This window comes from Cololabis saira, chromosome 19, assembly GCF_033807715.1.
Source record: "Cololabis saira isolate AMF1-May2022 chromosome 19, fColSai1.1, whole genome shotgun sequence".
Taxonomy (NCBI): Eukaryota; Metazoa; Chordata; class Actinopteri; order Beloniformes; family Belonidae; genus Cololabis; species Cololabis saira.
The window spans coordinates 1,940,770-1,954,704 of NC_084605.1; the positions used below are offsets into that span (position 1 = coordinate 1,940,770).

The 13,935-nt window shown below is 41.7% G+C and overlaps 1 protein-coding gene across 12 annotated transcripts in view; it reads left to right on the plus strand.

Annotated features, from left to right (window-relative positions):
- LOC133419828 (protein NLRC5-like) overlaps positions 1-11,818 on the plus strand; it is an 89,902-nt gene extending 78,084 nt beyond the window's left edge. For 7 of the 12 annotated variants that reach the window (XM_061709273.1, XM_061709274.1, XM_061709280.1 and 4 more), the window contains 5 exons: positions 2,904-3,077; positions 5,310-5,483; positions 9,167-9,343; positions 10,395-10,571; positions 11,500-11,818. In XM_061709273.1, coding sequence (XP_061565257.1) covers positions 2,904-3,077; positions 5,310-5,483; positions 9,167-9,343; positions 10,395-10,571; positions 11,500-11,521 — 724 coding nt within the window. In that variant the 3' untranslated portion in view covers positions 11,522-11,818. Of the gene's footprint in view, positions 1-2,903; positions 3,078-5,309; positions 5,484-5,663; positions 6,373-9,166; positions 9,344-10,394; positions 10,572-11,499 lie in introns of those variants that run through there. The other 5 variants (XM_061709278.1, XM_061709281.1, XM_061709276.1 and 2 more) reach the window with 4 other exon arrangements.
- Positions 11,819-13,935: the final 2,117 nt, after the last annotated feature.

Consider the following 13,935-nt stretch of genomic DNA (forward strand, 5'->3'; position numbering starts at 1 on the left):
AGACTGTGTCCCGGGTGTGAGGGGTCTGGTCCTGGTCCTGGTCCTGGGTGTGAGGGGTCTACAGAGATGTTACCTGCCCGTTTCCTGTTCCTGGACCGGTACAGGTCCTGGATAGATGGGAGGTTAGTCCCAACTATCCTCTCTGCAGACCTGATTGTCCGCTGCAGTCTGTGCCTGTCCAGTTTGGTGGCTGATCCAAACCAGACAGTGATGGAAGAGCAGAGAACAGACTGTATGATGGTAGTGTAGAATGTGATCAACAGCTGCTGTGGCAGGTTGAACTTCCTGAGCTGCCGCAGGAAGTACAACCTCTGCTGAGCTTCTTCCTGACGGAACTGATGTGGGTGGACCACTTCAGGTCCCTGGAGATGGTGGACCCCAGGAACTTGAAGGAGTCTGTGGAGGAGACGGTGCTGTTGAGGATGGTAAGGGGGGGGAGTGGCGGTCGGTTTTTTCTGAAGTCCACTGTCAACTCCACAGTCTTGAGCGGGTTCAGCTCCAGGTGGTTCCGACCGCACCAGTGGACCAGCTGTTCCACCTCCCGTCTGTACGCGGACTCGTCACCTTCCCGGATCAGGCCGATGACGGTGGTGTCGTCCGCGTACTTCAGGAGCTTCACAGACGAGTCCCCTGAGGTGCAGTCGTTGGTATAGAGGGAGAAAAGCAGTGGCGAGAGGACGCACCCCTGGGGGGCGCCAGTGCTGATGGTACGGGTGCTGGATGTGATGCTCCCCAGCCTCACCTGCTGCCTCCTGTCACTCAGGAAGCTGGTAATCCACTGACAGGTGGGGGCAGGCACGGTGAGCTGGGTGAGCTTCTGGTGGAGGATTGCGGGAGCGATCGTGTTGAACGCCGAGCTGAAGTCCACAAACAGGATCCTCGCGTAAGTCCCTGAGGTGTCGAGATGACGCAGGATGTGATGCAGTCCTATGTTGACTGCATCATCCACCGACCTAATTGCCCAGTAAGCAAACTGCAGGGGGTCGAGCAGGGAGCCTGTGGTGTCCTTCAGGTGGCTCAACACCAGCCGCTCAAAGGTCTTCATGACCACAGACATCAGGGCGACGGGTCTGTAGTCATTTAGACCTGTGATGGTGGGTTTCTTGGGGACTGGGATGATGGTGGAGCGTTTGAGGCATGAGGGCACCTCACACAGCTCCAGGGACCGGTTGAAGATCCGCGTGAGGGTGGGAGCCAGCTGTTCGGCGCAGACTATCAGGCAGGAGGGGGAGGGGGAGGAGGGAGAGGAGGAGGAAGAGATGAAGAGATGTCTCCTTAAAAACGTAGAAATGATGGATATTGTTCATTTATTCATCATTTATGGGGGGGGGAAAAACCATTTAAACAAGTTCAAATTTTTAAATCAAAACTCAGCTCCAATAAACTTTCACCTTCATTTAATATTTACATAGAAAGACGGATATTTGAATTCAAGTTCTATCAAAACTACATTAAAACCTGGAGCATCAATTAGTTTCCATATTTTGATGAGTATTTGGTTCTAGTTTCCCTGTAAGTCTCAGATTTGTATGTTTTTGTACCATCATGCATCTGTTCTTGATGAATCACATTTCTTAATCAGACAAAAGTTTTCTGCACAAGTTCCAGATACATCATTGGAGAAGAGATGTCTTTCATGAATGCTGAATAAACACAGACGTCCTCCTGTCCTGAAACTCTTTCTCTGCTCACAAAGTCCTTCTAGGAATTAAAACTTTATCGTCCAAAACATCATTTACAAACAGACGTGTTATTGGGACAGAAACCCGTGACATGAATGCACTTTACATGGTCTAGACCAGGGGTAGGCAACCCTGGTCCTCGAGTGCCACTGTCCTGCATGTCTTGGATGTTTACCGGCATCGATACACCTGATTTTAATTAATGGTGCTCATTAGCTTGTCATCAAAGTCTGGGCAGTTCTGTTGATGACACAGCTCCTTGTATCACGGTGTGCTGAAGCAGGGTAGCATCTAAGACATGCAGGACAGTGGCACTCGAGGGCCAGGGTTGCCTACCCCTGGTCTAGACTGTCGTCCTCATCACTGACTTTATTGAAATCAGCACAAACTCAGACTTTTCTGGTCATCAAGTCAATAATACTGAAGAGAAATATACGCAGACTATTGATCACATGGGTGACATCAATATGAACATCAGCCTTCATAAAGTCCATCACCTTTCTAATTCTCATCTGTATGGAGCATGTAAAATGATGAAGATGATGCTGAATTGTAATTTATCTGTAAAATGATGATGAAGAAAATGAGGAAACAAGCACACAGAAATGATGAATAAGTATTGATGAAATGATTGATTGATCAGAGTGACAGCTGACTGATCAGATGGAGCAGCAGGATGAAGAAGTCCTGCTTGTTATTCTGGTCCAGACCAGGTTAGCTGCACACCAGAAATCTCCATGGTAACGAGTCCAGCCCTGCTTCTGTGCAAACACTACGATTCTAACGTTTGTACTGACTGAGATATTTAAACACAAAATGTTACAATAACAAGTTGTTTATCTGCTTGTTTAACACTTGAAACTAGTTTTACTGCATGAAATATTAGACATCAGTTCTTAATGTTTTTGTGTCTGACATTCAAACAAATGCTTCATTTTCTCTTCATACAAATTAATAAGTCAACATTTGTCCCAGAATTCCTCCTGACATGTTTGTTTGTGTGGAAACTTGAATCATTTGGCTGCACAACATGAGTTTGTATGGATGGATCCACTGGTGGAGCTGCAGAGCTGCAGAGCTGCAGAGCTGAAGTCACTACGTCTTTATTGGAGCAGCAGCATGATGTCATGAATATTGATGAAGATCTTTTTCACTGGTTCTGTTGGACTGTTGGAACCTGCATCGTGGTGATTCAGCTCACATCTTTTATTCTTTATTCAGGTTGAAGAGCTGCAGTCTGTCAGAGATCAGCTGTTCTTCTCTGGTCTCAGCTCTGAAGTCCAACCCCTCCCATCTGAAACATCTGGACCTGAGCAGGAACAACCTGCAGGATTCAGGAGTGGAACATCTGTGTGGATTTCTGGAGAGTCCAGACTGCAGACTGGAGACTCTGAGGTCAGACATGTTTTAGTTGTGTGTTCAGATGAATCTGATGTGAAAGTTGTGTTGACACTAACCTGCAGACATCAGGCTGATCTCCTGCTGATCCACACTGACCATCTGACTGCTCTGAGTTCTTCTTCTCTGCTTTAGTCCACTAACAGTTTGTTTATTCTGAAAGTTCCTTCTGATTTATGACATAAGACTAAACATGTGAATGTGTCAGACAGGAACCAATGAAGAACCAGAGATGTGTCTGAACCTGGAATAAAACATCTTCACAAACATGAGTTAACTTAACAGCTAATACGTTCAAAAATGTCATCCAGATGTTAATAAACTTAGAGAGTCTGACAGACAATAGTGGACAGACTGAATGTGTAGTCGTCCAATATATGAATTACAGAGCTCATTTACTAAATAACTTCTTACTGTGGCTGAAATCAGTCAAACCAACGTTGACTTCCTTTGAATACCATTAAATTTCATTTCAACAAATACACGTTTACCAAATGTAAAACTCTAAACATGGAAAAACATATTTTTCTGTGTTTTTAATATTATTCCTTAATATTTCTGTTCAGATCATTTCATCCAGGTGACATCAAGACATAAGGTGCAACAAATAAGGTCTTTTCATGGTTTTCAGTGTTTAAATTAAATATAAATACATGTGTGTTGAAGTAAGAAAACTGAAATAAAGCTGCTGTCTAGACGATGAGTTTCCTTCATCACCAACAAAACATCCAACAAGAACATTAGAAACTTTGTGTTGAAACTATGTCGTCACTCAATCAACTTTTTCAGAGAAAATCTCCTAAACAGACAAATATGTACAAATTGATGAAGAGATGTCTCCTTAAAAACTTAGAAATTGTGGATATTGTTGATTTATTCATCATTTATGGGGGCGGGGGGGGACATTTGAACAAGTTCAAATTTTTAAATCAAAACTCAGCTCCAATAAACTTTCCCCTTCATTTTATATTTACATAGAAAGACGGATATTTGAATTCAAATTCTATCAAAACAACATTAAAACCTGGAACATCAATTAATTTCCATATTTTGATGAGTATTTGGTTGTAGTTTCCCTGTAAAGGTTCAGATTTGTATGTTTTTGTACCATCATGCATCTGTTCTTGATGAATCAAATTTCTTAATCAGACAAAAGTTTTCTGCACAAGTTCCAGATCCATCACTGGAGAAGAGATGTCTTTCATGAATGCTGAATAAACACAGACGTCCTCCTGTCCTGAAACTCTTTCTCTGCTCACAAAGTCCTTCTAGGAATTAAAACTTTATCGTCCAAAACATCATTTACAAACAGACGTGTTATTGGGACAGAAACACGTGACATGAATGGACTTTACATGGTCTAGACTGTCGTCCTCATCACTGACTTTATTGAAATCAGCACAAACTCAGACTTTTCTGATCATCAAGTCAATAATACTGAAGAGAAATATATGCAGACTATTGATCACATGTGTGACATCAATATGAACATCAGCCTTCATAAAGTCCATCACCTTTCTAATTCTCATCTGTATGGAGCATGTAAAATGATGAAGATGATGCTGAATTTTAACTTATCTGTAAAATGATGATGATAAAAATGATGAAACAAACGGACATAAATGATGAATAAGTATTGATGAAATGATTGATTGATCAGAGTGACAGCTGACTGATCAGACGGAGCAGCAGGATGAAGAAGTCCTGCTTGTTATTCTGGTCCAGACCAGGTTAGCTGCACACCAGAAATCTCCATGGTAACGAGTCCAGCCCTGCTTCTGTGCAAACACTACGATTCTACCGTTTGTACTGACTGAGATATTCAAACACAACATGTTACAATAACAAGTTGTTTATCTGCTTGTTTAACACTTGAAACTAGTTTTACTGCGTGAAATATTAGACATCAGTTCATCATGTTTTTGTGTCTGACATTCAAACAAATGCTTCATTTTCTCTTCATACAAATTAATAAGTCAACATTTGTCCCAGAATTCCTCCTGACAGTTTGTTTGTGTGGAAACTTGAATCATTTGGCTGCACAACATGAGTTTGTATGGATGGATCCACTGGTGGAGCTGCAGAGCTGCAGAGCTGAAGTCACTACGTCTTTATTGGAGCAGCAGCAGGATGTCATGAATATTGATGAAGATCTTTTTCACTAGTTCTGTTGGACTGTTGGAACCTGCATCCTGGTGGTTCATCTCACATCTTTTATTCTTTATTCAGGTTGGAGAACTGCAGGATGTCAGAGATCAGCTGTTCTTCTGTGGTCTCAGCTCTGAAGTCCAACCCCTCCCATCTGAAACTTCTGGACCTGAGTTACAACAAGCTGCAGGATTCAGGAGTGAAACATCTGTGTGGTTTCCTGGAGAGTCCAGACTGCAGACTGGAGACTCTGAGGTCAGACATGTTTTAGTTGTGTGTTCAGATGAATCTGATGTGAAAGTTGTGTTGACACTCCACACTGACCATCTGACTGCTCTGAGTTCTTCTTCTCTGCTTTAGTCCACTAACACTTTGTTTCTTATGAAAGTTCTTCTTCTGATTTATGACATAAAACTAAACATTTGAATGTTTCAGACAGGAACCAATGAAGAACCAGAGATGTGTCTGAACCTGGAATGAAACATCTTCAGAAACATGAGTTAACTTAACAGCTAATACGTTCAAAAATGTCATCCAGATGTTAATAAACTTAGAGAGTCTGACAGACAATAGTGGACAGACTGAATGTGTAGTCGTGCAATATTTGAGTTACAGAGCTCATTTACTAAATAACTTCTTACTGTGGATGAAATCAGTCAAACCAACGTTGGCTTCCTTTGACTACCATTACATTTAATTTCAACAAATACACGTTTAGCAAATGTAAAACTCTAAACATGGACAAACTGGAAATTTCCCCTCTGGGGGACTATTAAAGGATTTCTTATCTTAAACATATTTTACTGTGTTTTTAATATTATTCCTTAATATTTCTGTTAAGATCATTTCATCCAGGTGACATCAAGACATAAGGTGCAACAAATAAGGGCCGGGTTTCCCAGATCCGACCTCTCTTAAGGACTTAAGAGAGGTTCAAAGAAGGTTTCACTTAAGAGAGAACCCTAAGATACGGGTGTTTCCCAGATGACTTCTTAACACCGTTCTTTAGTTTCGCTCTTTCAGAAGCTCTTTGGAGCAGCTGTCCGGTTCTGAAACCAAATCAATCGATGCCAGGCAAATCGATCACCGATCACTATCAGCGCATTTTCACATGCAGCACTGCTACCTAACGCACTAATTCACTGCTGCCTGTGCGTTATAATGAAAAATTAAGATGATAAATATAATTCAATGACCCTTTTTCATCCAAACGGTGCGTTACTCCGTTATTTCTGGCTACAGTGAGGCTTTTTTCCCCGTACGCAGAGACCGGGAGTAAACGGGGTGGGCGTGTGTGTGCGTTCAAAAACATGAGCCAAGAGAAGGCGAGTTTCGCAAATCGCAACGTGGAATTACAGCAATCCCTGGTTTTTCGCAGGGGTTATGTTCCAAAAAGAACCCGTGATAAGTGAAATTCTTTTTACAATTATAGAAGGCTTCTAATTGCGGAGATCAGCACCGCCTCGCACGTATTCCTCCTCTTCTGAATGATGCTGCATCCCGACTCGCGCTGTATACAGCGCGAGTCGGGAGGTGGGTTTTTTCAAGAGAAGAAAATAGTTATGGGTCGTTGTCTTCGCTCTTTTTTCTTCTGGGCAAAAAGATTCTTTAATATAAACCGACACCATTGATTATATTTGAGACTGTAATGAACGATTCATCAAAGGATCCCGTTCTTCAGCTGCTGCTTCCCTGTCATCACACATGTAGGGGCTCGGGCTCGGGCTCGGGCAGGAGGATCGGTGTCCCGGCTGCCTGGACAGCCCGGTCCGACAGCACGTCCAGGGGACTGAAGTGCTGACGCACCAATGCGTTCATATAAACAGTTCTGCTTCGCGCACGGTGACGCGGTTGATTTGCAGCGAGAACATGCTGTATAGCAGCCAAATTATCAAATAAATGATATTCATGATGATCGTTTTATTTGTGCGTAATGCATAAAGCATATACAGGAACACACTTGTTATTCCTTATTTTTCTTTTTTTCCCCCCTTTGCTGTCACCAATAAATGCTAAACAATATAAATCTAAAGTATAAAATAGATCAAAATTTGTGCGGGGTGCATTGTTTTAATATCTCATTACTTGGTGTAATATTGTTTTGCCTGACGCGGCTGGATCTGTGAGTCTTTGTTCACTAAGATGGTTGTAAAGACTAGGTCAGCAGCATCTTTCATTTCCTTCTTAATGAAAGAGATAATTAAGCTAAGAGCAACTCTGGGAAACGCGATTTTCTTTCACAGGCTCCTTAAGAAGGTTTGAAAGAAGTCTTTCGCTGTTAAGAACTACTTAACTGATCTGGGAAACCCGGCCAAGGTCTTTTCATGGTTTTCAGTGTTTAAACTAAATATAAATACATGTGTGTTGTTGAAGTAAGAAAACTGAAATAAAGCTGCTGTCTAGACGATGAGTTTCCTTCATCAGCAACAAAACATCCAACAAGAACATTAGAAACTTTGTGTTGAAACTATGTCGTCACTCAATCAACGTTTTCAGAGAAAATCTCCTAAACAGACAAATATGTACAAATTGATGAAGAGATGTCCCTTTAAAAACGCAGAAATTGTGGATATTGTTGATTTATTCATCATTTATGGGGGGAAAAAAACATTTAAACAAGTTCAAATTTTTACATCAAAACTCAGCTCCAATAAACTTTTACCTTCATTTAATATTTACATAGAAAAACGGATATTTGAATTCAAATTCTATCAAAACTACATTAAAACCTGGAACATCAATTAGTTTCCATATTTTGATGAGTATTTGGTTCTAGTTTCCCAGTAATGGTTCAGATTTGTACGTTTTTGTACCATCATGCATCTGTTCTTGATGAATCACATTTCTTAATCAGACAAAAGTTTTCTGCACAAGTTCCAGATACATCACTGGTGAAGAGATGTCTTTCCTAAAATGCTGAATAAACACAGACGTCCTCCTGTCCTGAAACTCTTTCTCTGCTCACAAAGTCCTTCTAGGAATGAAAACTTTATCGTCCAAAACATCATTTACAAACAGACGTGTTATTGGGAGAGAAACACGTGACATGAATGGACTTTACATGGTCTAGACTGTCGTCCTCATCACTGACTTTATTGAAATCAGCACAAACTCAGACTTTTCTGATCATCAAGTCAATAATACTGAAGAGAAATATACGCAGACTATTGATCACATGTGTGACATCAATATGAACATCAGCCTTCATAAAGTCCATCACCTTTCTAATTCTCATCTGTATGGAGCATGTAAAATGATGAAGATGATGCTGAATTGTAATTTATCTGTAAAATGATGATGAAGAAAATGTAGAAACAAACAGACATAAATGATGAATAAGTATTGATGAAATGATTGATTGATCAGAGTGACAGCTGACTGATCAGATGGAGCAGCAGGATGAAGAAGTCCTGCTTGTCATTCTGGTCCAGACCAGGTTAGCTGCACACCAGAGATCTCCATGGTAACGAGTCCAGCCCTGCTTCTGTGCAAACACTAAGATTCTAACGTTTGTACTGACTGAGATATTCAAACACAACATGTTACAATAACAAGTTGTTTATCTGCTTGTTTAACACTTGAAACTAGTTTTACTACATGAAATATTAGACATCAGTTCTTCATGTTTTTGTGTCTCTGACATTCAAACAAATGCTTCATTTTCTCTTCATACAAATTAATAAGTCAACATTTGTCCCAGAATTCCTCCTGACATGTTTTTTTGTGTTGAAACTTGAATCATTTGGCTGCACAACATGAGTTTGTATGGATGGATCCACTGGTGGAGCTGCAGAGCTGCAGAGCTGAAGTCACTACGTCTTTATTGGAGCAGCAGCATGATGTCATGAATATTGATGAAGATCTTTTTCACTGGTTCTGTTGGACTGTTGGAACCTGCATCCTGGTGGTTCAGCTCACATCTTTTATTCTTTATTCAGATTGAACAGCTGCAGTCTGTCAGAGATCAGCTGTTCTTCTCTGGTCTCAGCTCTGAAGTCCAACCCCTCCCATCTGAAACATCTGGACCTGAGTGAGAACTACAACCTGCAGGATTCGGGAGTGAAACATCTGTGTGGATTTCTGGAGAGTCCAGACTGCAGACTGGAGACTCTGAGGTCAGACATGTTTTAGTTGTGTGTTCAGATGAATCTGATGTGAAAGTTGTGTTGACACTAACCTGCAGACATCAGGCTGATCTCCTGCTGATCCACACTGACCATCTGACTGCTCTGAGTTCTTCTTCTCTGCTTTAGTCCACTAATGGTTTGTTTCTTCTGAAAGTTCCTGTTCTGATTCATGACATAAAACTAAACATTTGAATGTGTCAGACAGGAACAAATGAAGAACCAGAGATGTGTCTGTGTTTTTAATATTATTCCTCAATCAGATCATTTCATCCAGGTGACATTAAGACATAAGGTGCAGCAAATAAGGTCTTTTCATGGTCTTCAGTGTGTAAAACTAAATATAAACACATGTGTGTTGAAGTAACAACACTGAAATAAAGCTGCTGTCTAGACGATGAGTTTTCTTCATCAGCAACAAAACATCCAACAAGAACATCAGAAACTTTGTGTTTAAGCTATGTCGTCACTCAATCAACTTTTTCAGAGAAAATCTCCTAAACAGAAAAATATGTACAGATTGATGAAGAGATGTCTCCTTAAAAACGTAGAAATTATGGATATTGTTCATTTATTCATCATTTATGGGAAAAAAACATTTAAACAAGTTCAAATTTTTACATCAAAACTCGGCTCCAATAAACTTTTATCTTCATTTAATATTTACATAGAAACACGAATATTTGAATTCAAATACTATCAAAACTGTTTCTGCCATTAAAAACTACATTCATTCCTGGAGCATCCATTAGTTTCCTTATTTGTCTTTGGTTATAACTTCCATGTAAGGGTTCAGATTTGTACATTTTCTGTTCTATATGAATCAAACTTATTAATCAGACAAAGGTTTTCTGCACAAGTTCCTTTCTGATCATCAAGTTAATAATACTCAAGAGAAATATACGCAGACTATTAATCACGAGTGACATCAATATGAACATCAGCCTTCATAAAGTCCCTCACCTTTCTAATTCTCTGTATGGAGCATGTAAAATGATGAAGATGGTGCTGAATTATAATTTATCTTTTATTCTTTATTCAGGTTGGAGCGCTGCAGTTTGTCAAAGATCAGCTGTTCTTCTCTGGTCTCAGCTCTGAAGTCCAACCCCTCCCATCTGAGAGAGCTGGACCTCAACTGGAACTACAAGCTGAAGGATGCAGATGTGGAGCAGCTTTATGATCTGGTGAAGAGTCCAGACTACCAGCTGCAGACTCTCAGGTCAGTGGAGGTTGGAGTCAGTTCTGCTGCTTCCAGCAGTTTTCTACTAAATCCAGCTGATATCAAAACAAAGATCAGTGTTTCCAGTAAAGCTGCAGCTTCTCAGCAGCTGCTTTCCTCATGAAGCTGTGAGAGGAGGAGGATGACAGGCTGCAGGATCAGAGGATCCAGATATTTGTTGTAGACCAGTGTTGTGCTGGTGTTCACGTGTCCAGAAATAAAGGTGTATTCCAGCTGACGGCCTTCCAGGATGTTCAGACACACAGCTGCTCCACTGCAGCTCTGAACTCTGAAGTCCTGGATGTGCTGATGGAGGGATCTCTGCAAACACTCCTTTATCTGCTCTCTTCTTTCTTCTTCCTCTACAGCTGATGGAGGGATCTCTGCAAACACTCCTTTATCTGCTCTCTTCTTTCTTCTTCCCTCTACAGCGGATGGAGGGATCTCTGCAAACACTCCTTTATCTGCTCTCTTCTTTCTTCTTCCCTCTACAGCTGATGGAGAGATCTCTGCAAACACTCCTTTATCTGCTCTCTTCTTTCTTCTTCCCTCTACAGCTGATGGAGAGATCTCTGCAAACACTCCTTTATCTGCTCTATTCTTCCCTTTACAGCTGATGGAGGGATCTCTGCAAACACTCCTTTATCTGCTCTGTCCTTTCTTCTTCCCTCTACAGCTGATGGAGGGATCTCTGTAAACACTCCTTTATCTGCTGTCTTCTTTCTTCTTCCCTCTACAGCTGATGGAGGGATCACTGCAAACACTCCTTTATCTGCTCTGTCCTTTCTTCTTCCCTCTACAGCTGATGGAGGGATCTCTGTAAACACTCCTTTATCTGCTCTGTCCTTTCTTCTTCCCTCTACAGCTAATGGAAGGATCTCTGCTAACACTCCTTTATCTTCTCTCTTATTTCTTCTTCCCTCTACAGCTGGAGAGGATTGCGGGACTGACCAGAACGGATGAGTCGTGTCCTGATCGTCCTCAGAGTTGAAGCAGCATCAGTTTGTGTGGACAAACTCTGACTGGACCGTGATGATGGTGATGAAGATGAAGATGTACATAGTTTCAGCTCAGTTTGTTTCTATCTTCCAGCGTTTTACAAACTTCTCAGATATATTAATGTATTTCAGAGGCAGCTGGTGTAGTTTTCTCCAGGGGGGTTTATACCAAACTCCAAAATAGACATATACAAAAAAGCAGGCAAATAATGTACTAAAGTATCACATCTGTATTTGAATAAATGAAATCAACACATTATAATGACATGCAGTGTTTTATTTCTTGTACATACATTTTGTGTGAACTTTTTTTGACAAGTTTCTTCTCCAGACAGAGCAGGAACAATGCATTAAGACGATGCTGAAGCCTCTCAGATAAGCAGAGCCACAGTTTCCTGAAGATTAATCCCCATGAAGAGCTGCTACAGAGCCACAGTCTCTGAGAAGTTTCCTGAAGATTATTCCCCATGAACAGCTGCTACAGAGCCACCAGCACTCACCGCTGCTCTAGGTTACGGCCAGTTCAGTTCTCAACTTGTTCTTGTTCAGCAGGATAAACCTCCATGGTGGTGTTCATTGCTGCTTCAGGGTTGTTGTACTGCTGGAATCTGTCTTGGTGAAGGAGAACCGTGTCTCAAACCTAAAACACCAATGCATCACTTTAATAGAATACAGAGATATAAGGGATATAAGTCAGCTGTACAGTATATTAGAGCCATTTGTACATATGAACAAAGTGATTTATATAATTTAGATTTTGTAATATTTGATTTAACTGTATGTTGAGTAATATGCCGTTTTTAATATCAGTACGCAAGGTGCTTGCTTAATATTAATGACTGCAGCTTTCTCATTGATTATGTATAAATCATGTGATGACGTGTATTTTGTTTTGTGAAGCTATGGAACTGAGAGAGCACACTAGTTTTGACTTTGCTTGCATGATATTATTTTGTTTTATTATCGCAGTTTTTGTTTTTTGTAATTGAAAGAAAGATTTTTCAGCAAACTTTTGAAATAAGAACACGGACTGTGACGTTTCATTGAAATATGCGTCAGCTACATCCTAAGGAAATATAGCTTAGTGTGCTTTACCAGAAATTAGATGGAGCCACACTTACACAGTAAATATGAGGTCATATATAAAAACTAATTATTTTATGTATTATGTTCATTTAATTTATTGTCGAATTATTGTGGCGGGGGAGCGTGGGCGCCTACCGGGGCCGGCTCTGCTGGTCCTGCCTCCTGGCTTCGGCCTCCGTTCCCCCTCTTGCCCCCCCCTACACGACTCACACACACATAGGTTTGAGGGCAGGGGGTCCGGGGCGTGGGGGAAACTGTCCCACGTGGCCCGGCACTCCCCGCCCCACGGTTTTAATAACACCGTAGACACTGCACATTCAACATTTAATAAATACATTTAACAAGGACACTTAGTTCTGGAGGGGGGGGGGCATTGTCAGTATGATACCCTGACCTCCCCCTCCCCTTTTTATTGCATTAATCACATGCACTCAACACCAGGGTCGGGAGGGGGGCCCACATCACCCGCGTTCCCTCGCCGGCCTGGGATAGGTGGGTCGCGATGCCCGGGCCTGGCGGGGCTCGCCGTGCAGCCTGGGGTCCCTTCTGGTGGTGCTGGACCCGCCCCAGAGGGGGAAACGGTGCTGGACCCCCCCGGGGAGGGGGAAATGGTGCTGGACCCCCCGGGGAGGGGGAAATGGTGCTGGACCCCCCCGGGGGGGGGGGGGGAACGGTGCCACCCGCCCCCACTATAGATACACTTCAGGTGGAGCTTTGATAGGATTATTACACACATACACACGCACACACAGTAAATAACCCCCAGTAAATGCTATAACTTTTGAATGCTTTGACATAGAGAGTTGTGGTGGCAAAAATTGTTGTTCAAAAATGAATGTCAGGAAACATCTTAGCTGTCTTTCTGAAGTTTTAATGAAAAGAGGAAAAACATTCAATGAATGGAGCCACACAGTCCAACCGGTCAGACGAACAGTCAGTCCTGAGTGAGCTGAACATGTTTAGAGACAAGTTATCTTATAGTGGGCAGGCTGGGAACTAAACAAAATATCGCCCATCACCCTGACAACCGTACTGTGTGAAAGGCGCATGACCTCGTCAAGGAATGTTCACTTGAAAACAGGCAAAAGACATTGTTATACCAAAATTTCCCATTACATTCCACCCTTTTTAGCATTTTATGCTAAACCATAATAAAATAGGGAAATTTTGCAATGACCTACCCCGCGACCTTCATGGTCTGTCCCGCACCAGCCAAACGCTAGTGCACCAAGTCTCCAACTTGGGAGTTAAAGAAACCCAGACAGAGGATCATAGGTCAC